Source organism: Martes martes (assembly GCF_963455335.1).
Source record: "Martes martes genome assembly, chromosome: 1".
Classification (NCBI taxonomy): Eukaryota; Metazoa; Chordata; class Mammalia; order Carnivora; family Mustelidae; genus Martes; species Martes martes.
Genome location: NC_137888.1, coordinates 192,588,194 through 192,606,660, shown reverse-complemented (window position 1 = coordinate 192,606,660; position 18,467 = coordinate 192,588,194). Strand labels below are relative to the sequence as shown.

Below are 18,467 nucleotides of genomic sequence, written 5' to 3'. Positions count from 1 at the left end.
TTGTTTTTCTTCATGAAACAATTTAAATCAAGAATTATTTACTCTTACGATAAATACTATTTACTTCCTTCTGGCAAGCACTGAAAGCAAAAAAAAAAACCCTTTATTTACATTTCTAGATACTGACAAAGCAATTGGGTTTCATTTAGATTTATTTCTTAATCATACATCATGGCTTAGCCATCCTCATTTATTTCATTATTCTTTAAATCCTCTAAATCTATCCAGGAGGATCTCTGATTCTTTTAAATAGCATGTTTGATGCTTCCACAGCTAACTAAGATAACATGTGAGTATTTAATAAGTTATTATTACTTCCAGACTTGGTTAGGAGAAAATAGTGGAGTCCTAGGAAAGTATTATTCTTTGAGAAGTACATTTTGCTGATAGCATAATTTTAATTATTTAACAACTTCGCTGCATATAAGGCAACTTCTCTTTGCCAAGTCCTAGTTTTTTAAAAGTGTCTTTTCATTGTAATGTGAATGAAAAGGAGAAAAGAACTGTTCGAGCTTTAGAAATATCCTTTTAAAGCACACACAAAACCTCCCCTAGGGTTGAAAGCATTGGCCATGCTCTGGAAATGAACCCAGCTCCTTTCAGCCAAGGGATACTTGAGCCCTTTATTCTTTTGCCCAGAACAGACATCCTAATTAAAGGGCCAATAAATTAAATGTACCCAAGAAGGCAAAAAGATCCAGAAGAAAAGTACCCACCAGGGTGCCTAGAGAAAAACACAAGGTTCATTTCAAGTGTTTATGTTAGGCAACATCAAGTTAGAACAAACTCCGGAGGCACAGCTGTTTTTGAAAAATGTGAACAGCTCCTACCTTCATTTCAATGACAGTCTGGAGAGCCTTCGTCTTGGCTGGCTCCGGCTGAAGTTGGCTCCTTCGGTGCAATTCCTGGGGAGGAACACGATAGAAATAAGCCTGACGGTTCATCCTTCCGTCACACCATGACCTTTACACAGGTACCACACAGCCCACTGGGTGCAGGCTCGCTGTGCACAGACATAAACAAGCCACAGGTGACTCTTCCCCCACCCTCTTTAGCATCCCTCCTGCCTGAAGCCTGCGTTCCGGTGAAAAGCTCCTGGCACATGCGCTATTTCTGAAACTTCCATCAATAATTAATGTCAACTGTGACAAAGCCAGCAAGTAATCTTAGTCCAAATACTGTTCAACACTGGGGCTGGTGCCCAGCCATCAAATCATAATTTACTAAATTACATTACTCTGTGTTCCCAATACAAACACAGCATGGAAACGGAGGAAAGAAAATGACTAACATGGTTGCAAATCCACTGCACGCATGGCATTTTGCTACTGAGGTAGGTTTGAAATGAGCAATTTAAGACCTTTTCAGTACGACTGTGTCACTTTTGGAGTGAATAGATGTGATGAAACCCTGTGAATATCTTGCTTCCTAATTTACAGTTTCTGTCGTTATTCAAAATCACATCTGTGTGTGATATGTTTATGCACTCATGATGCCAAGAAATTAAAATTGGCATTAATATCAACAGTGTTAGAAAGGAGACAAAAATGGTTAAAGCCAGATGTAGACCCAAGAACCTCTGGAATATGACAAACACAACTTTAAGTAAAACACAAACAACATAATTACAATTTTAAGATGAAAGGCTCACTTTTTGCATGCCTTGTCTCTAAAAAACAGTTCTGTTAAGACTTTGAAAGTTTCCTTGGCTGAAGAGAAAAAGATAAGATTTGTTCATTTATGCTTTGATTTTCTTAATAATTAGCAACAGTTTTTGTGAAAGTAGCCAAAGAGAGGAGTAAACAGAAGTACTCACATATGTCCATGCTGCTGAAACAAATCACCTATGGAATAATTCTATAAGACTTATTTGCTTGCAGAAAAATCATTTAAATTCAACATGAGGTAGTTCTAGCCCTTCACATTCCATTGGGCCACAAACATTAAAAACAAAAAACAAACAAACAAACAAAAAACCACTTTGGGCTTTACAGAAGAGAACCAACATGACTTCTAGCTCTTTTCAAGTAGAGATATTAAAATTAACTCTCATCCCACCACTATCATCTGCTACCATCACCATTTCATAAAGACAGAACATATCAATGCAAATATTGCCAGAAAAACACAGTCCCACAATAAAAGATAATTCTTCTCAGGATAATAAAACAAATATTCTTTTGCCCATATTCTATTAACATTGTTCTTACTTGCCAGTAAGAATCACCCCTACAGTTCTGGAATATAGCATATTTTCTTCCCAAAGTCATCACTGGCACAAACCAGCAAACCTGTGCTAAACCACTTCTCAACCTCCAATTTGAGAAGAATTTGAATTAGTACTTCCAAATTATTCAAAGTAGTCTCACATCACTTAAAACTTTTTTTTCCCTAATATATCCCTGGAAGAGATGGAATCAAGTATTTCTGAATCCATTTGATGAACAGAGAGACAGAAAGAGATCTTCCGTCCTTTTGGAGGCCCTAGATCACAATAAAATATTCCAGCAACACTGGTCATTTTTAGGCTCCATGGAAATGGCAGAGATTTTCTAAAGGAAGGACCTTAAAAGCAGCTTTCCCTTCTTGACTATCTACAATGTCCCTGGCACTACATGTCTCTGTCAAGCCTCAACACTACCCTATGAAGAATATGACCTGTGTGGTGATCAGTGGGCTACTGGTAAACATTTAACAACCAGCACCCACCATGGCCAACTTCAAGCAACCTAAGTGGTATCACTGAATGCAGAGTTGGGAAGAGAGGCACAATATCACCCCATTGTATAGTATTTCTATCATCTGGAAAAAATAAATGTAATAACCTCAAGAACATTAATAATAGTAAAATGTAACCCAAAAAATTAGTAAATTATGAGGTTTTTTTTTTTAAGATTTTATTTATTTATTTGACAGACAGAGATCACAAGTAGGCAGAGAGGCAGGCAGAGAGAGAGGGGGAAGCAGGCTCCCCGCTGAGCAGAGAGCCCAATGTGGGCTCGATCCCGGACCCTGGAATCATGACCTGAGCTGAAGGCAGAGGCTTTAACCCACTGAGCCACCCAGGTGCCCCAAATTATGAGTTTTAATACAATGTCTTTAATCATGAGTTTGTATATTTAATTTGTAACATCAGCTGTTAGAACAAGTTTCCAATTTTGACTTTCATGGACCAGTACAATCCAGTTCCAATACACCATTGGGTCAATCACATAAGGACTTCAACCTCCAAAGAAAGCTACGTAGCCTTCAATGTACTTCCAAGATTGTTGGAGTTCACTGGACAAATAAAATTTCATAGATTAAAAAATGGCAAGTAGGTCACTTGTCAGAGTTGCTCCATGGTAGGTAGTAGAAGAAATACATTTCATGTCACCAATTCTGATATAACGTGGCATCAAAAGCATCTTAATGAAAAAGCTGAGAATTGAATTAATGGTAATTTCATACCATAGCCAAATCCAATTCCAGAATAAAAATCATAAGATAATTTGAGGAGAGAGGTTAAGCTTCCATAAGACAAAAACAAATAATTAAGAAGCAACTAAGTAACACAAATAATTAAGAAGCAACTAAGTAACACAAATAGAAAATAAAAACCATAGGGTAAAGGCATGTGCTATTATAATTTCTGCCAAGCACAAAAACATTTTGAAAGGCAACATGAAATAGCAAAGCTAAACTTGTAGCAATAGTTTTACAAAAAAGGAAAGAGAGTTTTCTTTGCCATAATTATGCAAGTTCTATTATAGTGTAAACCAGCCAAAAATCCAGATTGGGCCCTTAGACTCTGTGTCACTCCTTAAAAAGTAAAATAAAATAAAATCTCCAACTACCTGAAAATTGCGATTTTCCTGCCTTAACTACACTATTTCAATCAATCTTGACTTCACAGTTACTGAGGAATACCTTAATTCCTAAGGTGTCAGGTAAGTGAAGATCGTAATCCACATATAGATATCATGGACAGTCTGAAAGTTCTATCTCAAACACTTTATCCATTTCTGAGATTTAGGATCCTTAAAATGCTCAATCTGATTGCGGCAGACAGGAGAAGTTGCCTAACCAAGATTTGTGCTCCTCTTCTTTAATGTAGAGTGTTGTTAGGAAGTACCACCACTATTGCCGTTGTATCAAGATAGTGCCAATGTGACTTATTTCTGGCCACTGGGATATGGTCAGAAATGGAGAACTCAACTTCCATAAAAATCTCTTATTCTGTCCTCAATTCTTCCTTGTTTCCTGTCTCTTGGCTAAAAGTAAAGAACTCTAAGACCCAAGAAGATGGTAGAACTCCAAGATAAAAGGAGCCCAGGATCCTGAAATGTCATATAATAAAAAAGGCCAGTGAACACACACACGGGCTGGTCTAAAACTGCCAGCAACTCCCAGTGACCAATACGGAAATATATGAGGAACCCAGAATTTTAAGCACGAAATCTCAAGTGGTTCACTGGAATGACATTTCTGGGAAGTTAATGAGTACCTGGAGTCTAGTGAGTTAATGTGGATGGACACTACCTTCCAAGATGAGCCTGGCAGAGTAAAGTTTGCACACACCATCTCTTCATCTCTTCAGTAGGAAACACGCATACACACACACACACACACACACACACCAAAAACCCTCAAAACTTAACTTTCTATTCAAAGGTAACTCACTGTATCTGACCTTTTTCCTTTACTATACTGGTAATCTACTGCTATTGAACAAACCACCCCAAATTTAGTGGTGTCAGACCACCACCATTTGATTATGTTCATGAATTCTAGATCAGGAATTTATAAAGGATAGACTGGGTAAGGCTTGTTTCTAAAGCATGTCGGGGACTAGAACAGCTGGGACTGGTGGATCCACTTCCAAGAAGGCTTCTTCACTCATGTACCTGGTGTGTTGGCCACAAGAAGACTTGAAGGCTGGGTTTCACTAGAATATCACCTATATATGGTGACACCTGTATATGGCCTCTGGCCTCTCCATGTGGCTTGGGTTTCTTCACAGCATGGCAGCCTCAGGATGTCAACCTCTCACATTTAGGTGTAAAGACTCCAAGAGCAAGCACTCCAGCAAATAACCCAAAGACTGCGTAGCCCTTTATTACCTAACTTCAGAAGTCCCATAGCATAACTTCTGCCATGCTCTGTTGGTTGAAGCAGTTACAAGCTTGCTCAGATTCCAGGGAAGAGTGCCAAAGAATCTGAAGCCATATTTTTAAATTACCACTTTTGAGGAACAAAACCAGTTGAAGAAACTGACAGGAAAGTAACACTAGAATCTCAAACATCAACTCACATCAGTCTTAAGATATGGCAGATTCAAATATTCAAATAATAATTTGATGCCGGGCATATAGGAAATACAGCAGTACACCAAGTAGACAAATACTCCAGCCCTTATGGGTTTTTCATTTTAAATTCCAGTAAGAAAGACACACAGTAATTTTAAAAGGAGACCAAACTAGTTTGTTAAGTGTTTTAAAGGAAATGGAGGAACCAGCTGTGCAGACATTCCAAGCAGAGGGAATAGCAAATGTTTAAGAACCAGGTTAGCACTGGATAAGGGATGGGGAAAATAGGAGGTCAGAGAAGTACAAGGGTGCAGGATGACACATTGGGTCCAAATTTGGAGTCATTGTCTGGACAACGGTTTTACTCTGAGAAAAATGGGGAGCCACTGGAAGGTTCTGAGCAAAGAGAAACCATGATATAACACAATCCTTAAAAGTTTGCTCTGGCTGCTGGACTGCAGTATGATTTGGGTTGAGGAAGGAAGTAAGGGCAGAACTACAGAGACTAGTAATAAGCAACTGGAATAACCCCAACAAGGGACCAGGTGACAGAGTACAGGTGATGAGAAGGAACTGAGTTTGGATATGTTTTGAAGATGAGGTTGACCTGACTTCCTGACAGATTGCCTGGAGACCATAGAAAGAAAGAAGTAAAAGATGGCTTCATGGTTTTTAGCCTGGACAACAGAGAGAATGCAGGTGGAAAACCAAGATCGGGAAGATGGGGGAGGATAAGTGAGAGTTATGGGAACCAAAAGTTTGGTTTTGCATATGTTAAGTTTTCAATGCTGTAAGACATTCAAGTGGAGTTGCTGAGTGGGCAGGTGGATAGAAGAGTTGGATTTGAGGGAAGAATTAAGAGCTACAAATAAAAAATTTAGGATTAGCCAATAAATAGCTTTTAGTTAAAGTGATAAGCCCAGATGAGATCAACTGGGGATTGCACACAGAAAGGAGAGGAGAGGAAAGAGGACTGAGCCCAGGGATGACCTAACATTAAGGGGTCTGAGAAGTAAGGAGGAAGCAATAAAAGAAACTGAGAAGGAATAACCTGTGAAGTAGAAAGAGAACCAAGAGTACAGCATCCCAGAAATCAAGTGAAAAATCAACTGCTGCTGAGAAGTTAATAGGGTGAAACCAGAGGATGGACCACAGCACTTAGGAGCATGGCAGGCCATTAGTAACATTGACTAGAGCAGTTTTGGTGGAGTATGTGAGTGAAGTTTGATGGGAATGTGCTGTGGGAGAATGGAAGGAGGAAAGAGCCTCAGGCTACTATATTTCCACAGGGTACTATTTAACTGATCATTTATTTCATCAAAACTGTGAACTAGATTTGTACACCCTTGTTTATAGAAACATTATCACAATAGCCAGTGTGGAAACAACTGAAATGTCCATCAACAGATGGATGGATAAACAAAATGTGGTATATAATCACCATGGAATATTACTCAGCCTTCAAAAAGGACAAAATTCTAACATGAGCTGCAATATGAATGAACCCTGAGGGCATTTTGTTTAACAAAATACAGCAGTCACAAAAAGACAAATACTGAATGTTCTTACTTATATGAGTTATCTAGCGTAGCCAAACTCATAGAAACAGAAAATAGAATCCTGACTTCCAGAGACTAAATGTAGGGAATGCAGAGCTGTTGTTTAATGGATACAGAGTTTCGGTTTGCAAGATAAGAAATTTCTAGAGGGGTGCCTGGGAAGCTCAGTCAGTTAAGTGTCTGCCTTCGGCTCAGGTCATGATCCCAAGGTCCTGGGATCAAGCCCCCTTTGGGCTCCCTGCTCAGTGGGGAACCTGCTTCTCCCTCTCCCTCTGCAGCTCCCCCTGCTTGAGCTCTCTGTCAAATAAATAAAATCTTTAAGAAAAAAAAGAATTTCTAGAGATAGCTTGCATAATGACCTGAACATAGTTAACATTACTGAACCTTACGCTTAAAAGTGATTAAGATGGTAAAGTTTATATTGTATGTATTTTACTACAATTAAAAAAAATTGCAAGCCGGGGCGCCTGGGTGGCTCAGTGGGTTAAGCCTCTGCTTTCAGCTCAGGTCATGATCTCAGGGTCCTGGGATCGAGCCCCACATCGGGCTCTCTGCTCAGCAGGGAGCCTGCTTCCCCCCCCTCCCTTCCTGCCTCTCTGCCTACTTGTGATCTCTCTCTGTGTCAAATAAATAAAATCTTTAAAAAAAAAAAATTTGCAAGCCATAAACATAACAGAACTTGTTGGAGTCCCACAATCCTCACCATCTCCATTCTTCTAGAAAGAAACTATTACCTTAAAGTTGATATCTTTCTCATGCATGTTTTTGTGCTTTGATTACATATGTATGCCTTTATAAATAGTATAAATTTAACAACAGAGCACATTCTTTTTTAATTTACATAAATGCCCACTGTCTGCCCTACACAAAGCTTTTGCATTTTGGGTTTTACCTCAACAATACTTATGTTTTTAGAATTTATCTGTGTAAATAAGTGTTTCCCCACTCTTTTTATTCACTATAAACAATGTTGCAATAAACATAGTATATTTAAAAATATGATTTAGGTATCCTTCATTCTTAACTGTGTAACAACTCTCTTCTTCCTGAAGTAGTCAGTTTCTTCTGCTTGGAATAATCCTCTACCGTTTTTGTTCCCTTTTTGCCTACAGGGATCAGCAAACTACAGCCCACAGGCCAAATTCAGCCCACCATCTGTTTTGGTAAATAAAGTTTTATTGAAACACTGTTATATCCACTAATTTACATATTGTCTATTGTTGTTTTCATGCTACAGTAACAGAGCTTAGTAGTTTTAACAGAGACCATATGGCCTTGCAAAAAAGCTGGAAATATTTACTATCTAAGAGCCTTTTTTATAGGAAAAGTTTGTCAATCCTGGTCCAGAACATCTTCAATATACATCCTAGCCATCTCAGAAAAAATACCAATTCCTCATATGGTTGTTTCAAATCTGTCCACAAATTCTTTGACATTCCCTTTATAGGATGAAACCTAAATATCTTCCCCTTGAAAACTGACTGAGCTTAGGAACTCAGTCTAACAAATAGAATATGGTAGAAGTGACATCTGCAACTTCAGAGGCTTGGTCATAATGACATTATGGCTTCCTTCTTGCTCACATTCTTAGGTCACCTGTTCTAGGAGAAGCCAGCTGACACATCATGAAGATACCTCCAGCTAGCCTATGGAGAGGCCCATGTGGCATGAAACAGGCCTTCTGCCAAAAACCATGTGAATCAGCCATAGCAGAAGTGGGTCATCCAGCCTCTGCGAGGTTGTCTCCAGATAGATTCCTGCAGCCCTGCCCAACAGCTTGATGGCAACCTCATGAGGAATTCTGGACCAGAACCATCCAGCTAAGTGACTCGCACATTCCTGACATACAGAATTTGTGTGATAAGTGTTCATTGTTTTAAGCCAGTTAGTGTTTGGGGGTATTTGTTACAAAGACATAGATTACAGATATGTCACAGAAGGGCCATTAATTGATTCCAGACTAGTCTACATCCTGCACCACCATATATACTCTCATAGCATTATGTACATTTCCTTTATATCACTGAAAATGGCTGCAATTTTTCACTAACTTATAAAGTCAATGGATTCATGTCTGTGTTCACCATTGGGTGTTATACTCCATGAGCACAGGGACTCCATATGTCCATTGTATTCCCAGTAACTAACACACTGCCTGCCAAGAATAAGTGCTCAATATTGACTAATAGAATGAAACAGTCCAAATGACACTGTAAGTTCTATAATACCTTTAGACCAAAAAGGATTTTTGTGTGAAGGATGGCAATAGCTAATAGTTATTTATACATGTGCTAAGCACTTTGTAAATATTGTTATTTAATCATCATAATAACCTTTTTTAAAAATTTTATTTATGTATTTATTTGACAGAGAGAGAGATCATAAGTAGGCAGAGAGGCAGGCAGAGAGAGAAGGGGAAGCAGGCTCCCCACTGAGCAGAGAGCCCGATGCAGGGCTCAATCCCAGGACCCTGAGACCATGACCTGAGCCAAAGGCAGAGGCCAAACCCACTGAGCCATGCAGGCGCCCCCACAATAACTATTAGGTAGATACTATTATTATCATCATTTTCCACTCAAAGACATGTAAGCATAGAGAAGTTAGTGACTTGCACAGTCTACTGAATTGCACTACTAGGACCTGTCCTAGGCAGTCTGGTCCCAGGGCCTCTGCTCCTGACCACTGTGCTATACTGCCCATGTTTCACCATGTAGCTTTGATTTGATATTTGAAGCTGACACCTAGCTCTCCATTGGCTTCTTTCATTGTAGTCACCTCCCTATTTCTCCTTTGATCCTGTCTTCCATTTCTCACTCCTTTCTTGAGGACTTGAAACTTTAAAGAGACTTCTCTCAAAAGCAGTTCTCTGGTACTGATAACCGTATTAGATATTAAAACTTAAATGGCAAACATGGTTAAGCATACAGAAATAGAGGGGAAAAATGATTACTTTCAAATATTAATATCCTTCTCAATCTTTGATAGATCAGACATTAAAGAGTGACCTAAAAGATTTAAATGATATAATTAGTAAGACTAAATTAATAGACAATTACACTGAACTTTAGATCAGACCTCCATTTCAAGACTCCGTGGAATATTTAAACAGACTGATCACATACCAGACCACCAAGAAAAACCTTAATCAGATTCCAAAAGGCAGAAATGATATAGGCCACATTCTTCGTCCACACACAATAAAACAAATTAATAACAAAAGTTAAAAAATGAAACCTAACTATTTGGAAGGTAAAGCTCAGAAAGTCTTAAAATTCATCCTATATAGTTAAACAGATTCTGTCCTCACATACCTACCAGGTGTGTGACCTTGGGCAATTCCTGAATTTTCTCTGATCCTCAGGGTGGTAAAGTTGAAGTGAGATAAGCATGTGAAGTACTTAGCTGGGCTGGCACACAGTACACTCTCAATAACTGAAACTTATCCTTATTATTGTTGTTGCTCCTGAATGATTATTAGTATTCCTGAAAGCATATCAGAGAATGCAGCCTGGCAGAATGCATTCCCTGCCCACTTATTCTACAGTCCGATACTAGCTACCATCAAAGCACTGCCACTAGGTCTGCCTGAATAAAACTCAAAAAATACTTGCTGGAGGCCCACTATATGCCAGGGAAACCACACACAGAATCCCTGTTTTTGTGAAGCATACATTCTAGTGCAAGTATTCTCAATGGAGGTGGTACCATGCTTACAGGACTCCAGAACAGTTAGTTGCCCAGTGTTGCTGGAGTGTAGGAAGTGATGGATACAGTATAAAGAAATGAGACCCAAGGGGTAACGGCTAGGGAGAAGACAGACTGTATAAGGCCATGTAGGCCCTCATTAAAATCCTGGTCTTATACAGAAGCCTTCAAATTCTAGAGATGTGGGAAAACAGTTTCTATGGAAATACATAAATATAATATAAACTTAGCATTAAATTATTTTTTTAGTCTTCACCAAAAAACAGACATTTGGGAACACATACACACATTTCCCTTAGTTTGTTTTAATACATAACCTACTCCCTTTCCTAAATTTGCATTAAAGATTGTTCGGCAGATTTATCTTGGTCTTTTGGATGATATGATCCTGGGAACCATAGAAAGTAATAGAATAAGATGCTGGGTTCCAAATATTTGGCCAGTGGCAATAACAATGGCCTAGGAGTAACAACAGAGTTTAGTTATTTAATTCAACAATTACTAAGTGCCTAATACATGCTAGACAATGCAGAGATAACAAAGATAAATGAAATATCATGCCAGGTCTCAAGGAACTTGATTTTTCTGGTGGAAGAGGAGTACATAACTAGGATACGAGACTGCAATTAATAACAACAGCTACCACTTACAGAGTGCTTACCATACGCCAAGGCCCATGCTTCCTGTCTAGCCCCTGACTAGATCTCTACAGCATCCCTACAGGTAGGAGTTACCACCCCCATGGGAAATCAGTAAGCAGTCAAACTCAGAGGGGTAAGTAACATGCCCAAGATTACAGTGTAGTAAGACTTTAGAGTGTAACAACGGTGTCTGACACCTAAACTCACATCCTTAATTACTAACATAAAACTTCGTTTATATTGCTATTTGTGGCCCCTTCATGCTCTACAAACATCTAAGATTTTAACAGGTAAGTAAATCTAACTTCTGGTTTGTTTCTTAGTTCCCTGTTAGGACCTCACCAGTTCTGAACAATATGTTGTGGGGGAGAATGAGAGGCAATCATCTACTCCCTGAGGAGGGAAGGATGAGGTATGGAAAACTTCATGGAAGAGTACATGTGGGTGGTCCCAAGTCTTTCGCTGTAAACAGTCATTATGCTGTCCACTATGTATATGGCACAGGTGCTATCAGCAGCATCCTGGTCATTCAGCCCAGCCTACACACCTGATCTTTTCTGCTCTTGGAAGCTAAGCAAGTTTGGGCCTGGTTAGTACTTGGATGGAAGAGTACCTGAGAAAATTGTATACTATAATCTTTTAGTGTGGAGCTAAGAACCATAGATTATTTCCAGGCCTCAAAATCTAGTACAGTTTGGCTAGCTGGATTTTGAAACTGCATTGGGCTACTGACTCCATTTTACCTTCCATTTCTCCCATCTGAACTGGAGTGACTATAACTGTTATACTTGCCTGCCCCATCATTGTCTATTGGGAGCAGATAAATTGTTTCTTCAGTGTCACAGGTCCATTGATGACAAGGAATTGTGCCTCAGGAGTTGTACTTAATAGATTACACCCAGAGCCTCATCCATACCTAATTTAAATGATTTAGATGATGGGATTTTTGAAATGATGAAATTTAGATGAGATTTGGGGCCTTGAGTTCATGTTGTCATGGGATAAGAATTTTGGAGACCGTGGAATGGGGAGAATGAATTTTTTTATTTCGGAGAGATATGCATCTGTGGGGGCCAGGTGGTAGACTGTAGCCAGCAGAATAATGCCCTCTACCAAAGATATCCACTCCTATTTCCTATGAATATGTTATATTGCATGGCAAAGGGACTTTGCAGATGTAATTAAGGTTATAGATGTTAAAACAGGGAAATTATCTTGGATAATTTGGGTGGGTACAACCTAATCACTTGAGCCCTTTCAAAGTTCAGAAGCTCCTGCGACTAGAGGCAGAAGAGAGATGCAGCAGATGGGGAAGTCAGAGATCCTAAGTATGAGAAGGTGTCAATGTGCCATTGCTGGTTCTGAGACATATAGGTCACAGGCAAGCACCAAAGGAGGCCTCTCGGGAATAAGGATGGTCCTCTAATGATAGTCAACACAGAAATGGGGACTTCAATCCTACAAATACAAGGAACTAAATTTGGCCAACAACCTGAGTGAAGTTGGAAGCAGATTGATCTCAAGAGCCTCTAGAAAGGAGCAGAGACCTAACAACAGCTTGGTTTTGGCCTCAGGGGCCTCAAAACAAAGAATCCAATTAAGCCATGCTGTACCAGGACTGCTGATCTGTGAACTCATAAATTTGTGTTGTTTTAAGCTGTTAAATGTGCAGTCTTTTGTTATGGCAGCAATAGAAAACTAATATAAGGTGGTTAATCTTTCACTAACCTTTGGACTCCCCTATCACACAGCTCTTCCTACACTGAGGTGACACACATGCCCCTGAAGCTACTATATACAGATCTTCATTCTATTCATTCAAGGACAAAAGAACAAATCATGTTCTTCTCACATGATGACAGCTTCATGGTTCAAAGTCTTTCTTACTAAAGAATCCTATTCAATCCACTGTTTCTTATAAGGCATGGTATCAAGTGCTCTGAGCAGTACCTAGGCCACTTACCTTAGTCTACTTCTATGTCTTAGGTCATATTCCTGAGAGGCCAAGCCGGAGACAAGGACTTCTATGCAAGTAATTTATTAATGGAAGGCTCACAGGAGAACCCATATGAGAAGAAAACAAATCATATAAAGAAGAGAAGAAGTTAAGCAAGGATGTTGTTGTATAGAAAATTTAGCCTGAGCCTGAGCCTGCAGGGAGCTCTAGGGGCAAAACGTGCCGCAGAATCTGTCCCACTGGAGGCAAGGGGGTCAGCTCCCTATATTCCTGTTCTAGTCAGTCACTACCTGCGGGTTGCCTGGCACTTCTGGGCAAGAAGTTTGGCAACCCTAGTCACTCAAAAGCACACCTCCCAATAAAGATCACAAATGTGAGTTGTTAGCAGCAGCACCCACAGCCACTGGAAGATGGGTACACGTGCCCAGTTACCTACAGGGGCATTCCTGGATCTTTACATATTTTTCCTCATGTCCCTTTCTCTCTCGAGTACTTAGAGAAGGTGTGGGAGAGGGAGGGCTTGGCTGCTTCACACCTCCAGCCAGAGGGCCCATTTTAGAGATGCCAGCAGGGGATGGCATATGAATCAACAGTGTGTTCCCTGCACACCCCCACAGTCCAGATGGCTACACATCCCAGAAGCTGAGGGCGGCTCCTACGCAGACAACTTCCCTGGCTGAAGATATGCACCACACTTTAGACCATGAAGGAACACACTGCAGTAGTCATGGTGACATTTTCACCAAAAAAAAAGGCCATGGTCTTTCTTTTGCTGCAGATTTTCATTTCAAGCACCCATCTGTAGTAAAATCTTAGAGTGTAAAATACCAAAGTCTTTCCATAGAAATGGAAAGCCCAAAGGACTAGTTGCTGCAGCTTCTCACTCACAGTGTGAATTCCTTCCTTTCCCTGATGTGGGTCACTGGGCTGAAGTGTGAACAATCTCAGATCTGGGCAGTCAACCTCCAAGAAGCAATTCTGATAGTTGGGAAGTTCTCTCCTTCCAAAAGTTATGTCAAAATCTGCTCCCTCTAACTCCTCCATTAGGTCTGTTCTGCATTACACAGAATTTGATAACACCCATGCTGACCATTCACTGAGGCTTTGCCATGTTGCAAGCATTATGCTAAGTACCTGACATGAAATATCTCATCTAATCCCCCATACTTGGGAGGCAAAGACTAATCTTATCTCCACTTATCAGGAGGAGACCTAAGTCTCAGAGTGGATAATGGAGCAGCCCAAGACCAAACCACTGAGAAGCAAAGCTGAGATTTGGATCCTTAGCTGTCATTCTCCAAAAGTTCAGTCAAGCTCTTGACATGCAGCCTCCACTCAACAAATTCACCTCTTTGTCATAAGATGGTACTCCAAGTATCAGAAGCCTCTCTTCCATGGACTTTTCTTTCTACCTGAAATATGTCCAGGTCCTTCAGCCATTCTTGATAGAATATAAGAGCCAAAATAAGAACCACCCTGGTGGCCCTTCTCTGAAAAGTTTCCAGGTTCTAATTTCTTTTCTAAAATGTGGTGCAAAGAACTGGCCATTCCACACACAGCCTCTACAACAGCAACAGTAGATCCATCCTTACACATCTTATTAAGCAGACAAAAATTGTGTCACCCATTTCGGCAGCAGTAAGCTGACACTTTTTTTTTTTTAAGATTTTATTTATTTATTTGACAGAGAGAGAGTGAAAGAGATCATGAGAGGGGAGAAGGTCAGAGGGAAACGCAGACTCCCCCGCAGAGCTGGGAGCCCAACGCGGGACTTAATCCCAGGACTCTGGGATCATGACCTGAGCTGAAGGCAGTCACTTAACCAAACAAGCCACCCAGGCACGCGCAAGCTGATACTTTTCTGCATCAAGTGAAGATGCTTCTGAATTAGAAATGGGTGACCATAAAGCTGTGGGACAAGGAAGAGGTCTCACATGCTGAGCCTGGGACCAATCTCCCAGAGAAGTGCACTATATATAGGTGGTCCTTGCAAACATCTGGCTTTTGGGAACCACAGATGGAGCCTTTTAAACCATCATCCATACAGTGAACTGTAATTTTAAGGTTTCAGATGCTGAAAAAAACCTGTTGGTGCTGTTTGCAAGCCAGTCCTAAGCTTGCTCAAAATCCTTACCATCTAATCCTTACAGCAGAGTCTATGAAACTCTGGAATGTTCTTGTTGCATTTGCCCTTATTATTTTACTAAAATTAGCGGGAAACTGAAGCAAAAGGACTGACAAAAGTGAAAATAAGTACAAGCCAAAGGACTAAGAGAGGTGGCACCAGTGCATTTTGCAGCTCAAAATGGCTCATCTTTACCAGGAATTGGACACTTTAGCCAGAAAATTCCCTTTTGAATGTGAGATTGAGTAATAAAACCATTAATGCCACCAGAAAGAGATCCCTAAGATTGTATCTAAAAAATGAAAAATAAGATTTTATTTATTTATTTATTTTTAAATATTTTATTTATTTATTTGACAGCGATCACAAGCAGGCAGAGAGAGAGGAGGAAGCAGGCTCCCTGCTGAGCAGAGAGCCCGATGCGGGACTCGATCCCAGGACCCTGGGATCATGACCTGAGCCGAAAGCAGAGGCTTTAACCCACTGAGCCACCCAGGCGCCCCAAAAAATAAGATTTTAAAATTATTTTCACATTTATGGGAACAGTGATCCCTTCCTCCTGTACACATGTAAGTGTAATCTGATTTGCAAATTATTTTTGGCTTTACCACCAGCCAGCTGGGAAACGGACAAGGCGCTAGATCTCTCTGTGCCCCATAGTCTCATCTGTAAATGGGGACCCCATTTGTTATAAGGACATGAAATGGTTAACAGATATAAAGCCAGTATGCAATGGTTCCTAAATAGCACCTGGAACATAGTTCAATAAATGTTGGCTATTTAACATTTATTTAATAGTGTTACTCAAGTGAAGAGCTTGTATTCCTATCTGGAATTCAGAGGGCATTTAAGACAAGCCAATGCAGGAAGAGCAAGGACATGGAAAAGGGTCATGTACTCTGGAGGGAGGCAGGAATGGTCACAAAAAGAGAATGCTCTCAGGATAGCAGATTGTCCCTTTGTAAAACTGTAATAGGTGAGAGGCAGTCTAGGCAGAAGGGCAATGATGGGTCTCATGTGGAGTTCAGACACAGGCAGAACTGGTCAATGGGAGGTCTTGGCAGAGACCTGGTTCGTCAAGCTGGCAGTAGGGGGAAGCCCTGGGACAAGATCTAGTCCTCAGGAGGTCCAGGGGAAGGGGAAAAAAAACAAACAAACAAAAAAAAAACCCCACCCAGGTCCCAGTCTAGGAGCAAAGAAGGATAGGATGCCAAGCCAGGAACCATACTATAAACTGTCTGTGGGCAAGCTCTGAGTCACTATCTAGCCCCTCAGCACCCAGGACACCCTTCAGCACATGGCTACAAGAGAACCTAACATCCACTGCAAAGTGCTTTCTCCGCACCTGACCCAGTTTAGATCCTCTTCATGGCCTCTCTCACACAATCCTCTCCCACAGCTCCCAAGGTCCTACAATTATTCTCATTTTATAGATAAGGGAACTAAGGCCCAGTAAGGTGAAATGAATAGCCTCAGTGCTCAGATGAGGAAGGGATGATGGACAGACAGATGAAATTTAAGTTGGCAATGGTCTCCAACCTAAGACAAAAAGCATCTCCTAGAAAAAAGTTTCACATCACCCCCAATCTCATCCCCCACCATAGGTCATGCTCATCCATCCACACTCCCCTAACAACACAGTCCCCAGATGTCCTTACTACTACATTCCCTTGTTCATTGCAGTATCTCAGAAGCCCAGTTCAAATCTCATCTACTTCAAAAGGCTACACACACACACACACACCCCCTATTAATTCTTCCCTCTCATCCTGCACTTTGCTTTAATTTCCATTAGAACACTGACCGTGACAGCCAACATTTTAGTGTAGTCTCTAAACCTGTACAGATTCTACATCCTTCAATCTTCACAAGTGTTTCCATCGTATAGGTCAGGAAACTAAGGAACCAAGTGGCCTGAGAGAATACAGTTCTGATCCAATCCATAGCCTGTGCTCTTAGCCATTAGTATCCAGATCTTTCCAAAAGTCTTCATGCATGTATATGTGTATATCTTCCACAGAGGGCCATGGAGGGTGGGGTAGAATGTGGCACCCCAATCCCTAACGTAACTTCATAGCATGTGCCCACTACTGACACTCACCACTGTTTGCTAAATCTAGTTGACTTATTTAAATTCCAACCATGTTTAAAATGAGGTTAAGATCTATAAAGAACTTCTCAAACTCAACACCCAAAAAACAAATAATCAAGTCCAAAAATGGGTAGAAGACATGAACAGCACTTCTCAAAAGAAGACATACAAATGCTAACAGACACATGAAAAAATGTTCATCATTATTAGCTATCAGGGAAATTCAAATCAAAACCAACTGAGATACCACCTTACACCAGTTAGAATGGCAAAAATTGACAAGCCAAGAAAGAGCAAGTGTTGGAGAGGTTGTGGAGAAACCTCTTACACTATTGGTGGGAATGCAAGATGGTGTAGCCACATTGGAAAACAGTGTGGAGGTTCTTCAAAAAAATTAAAAATAGAGCTACCTTATGACTCAGTAATTGCACTACTGGGTATTTACCTCCAAGATACAGATGTAGTGAAAAGAAGTGCCATATGCACCCCAATGTTCATAGTAGCAATATTCACAATAACCAAATTGTGGAAAGAGCCGAGATGTCCTTCAACAGATGAATGGATAAAGAAGATGTGGTTCATATACACAATGGAATATTACTCAGCCATCAAAAAGGATGAATAATGTACCACTTGCATAAACATGGATAGGACTGGAGATTATGGTAAGTGAAATAAGTCAAGCAAAGAAAGGCAATTATCATATGGTTTCACTTACTTGTGGAACATAAGGAATAGCATGGAGGACATTAGGTGAAGGAAAGGAAAAATGAAAGGGGGGGGAATTGGAAGGGGAGACAAACCATTAGAGACTATGAACACTGGGAAATAAATTAAGGGTTTTAGAAGGGAGGGGTGTGGGGAGGATGGGTGAACCCCATGATGGGTATTAAGGAAGGCATGGATTGCATGGAGCACTGGGTGTTATATGCAAACAATGAATCATGGAACACTTGTCAAAAACTAATGATGTACTGTATGGTGACTAACAAAATAATTTTTTAAAAAGGTTAATATTTGTAACAGGACCTGGCATAGGGTAAGATAAAATAATATGCATAAATGAATAAGCAAAATTACTCCATGAGAGATGTTATACA

The 18,467-nt window shown here is 40.3% G+C and overlaps 1 protein-coding gene across 1 annotated transcript in view; it reads right to left on the bottom strand.

Annotated features, from left to right (window-relative positions):
• Positions 1–18,467, bottom strand: part of ERC2 (ELKS/RAB6-interacting/CAST family member 2) — a gene marked incomplete at both ends in the record, with an annotated part of 911,416 nt that overhangs the window by 645,965 nt on the left and 246,984 nt on the right. The window contains one exon of the mRNA XM_080828630.1: positions 831–905. Within this exon, the coding sequence (XP_080684756.1) occupies positions 831–905 (75 nt within the window). The remainder of the gene's footprint in view (positions 1–830; positions 906–18,467) is intronic.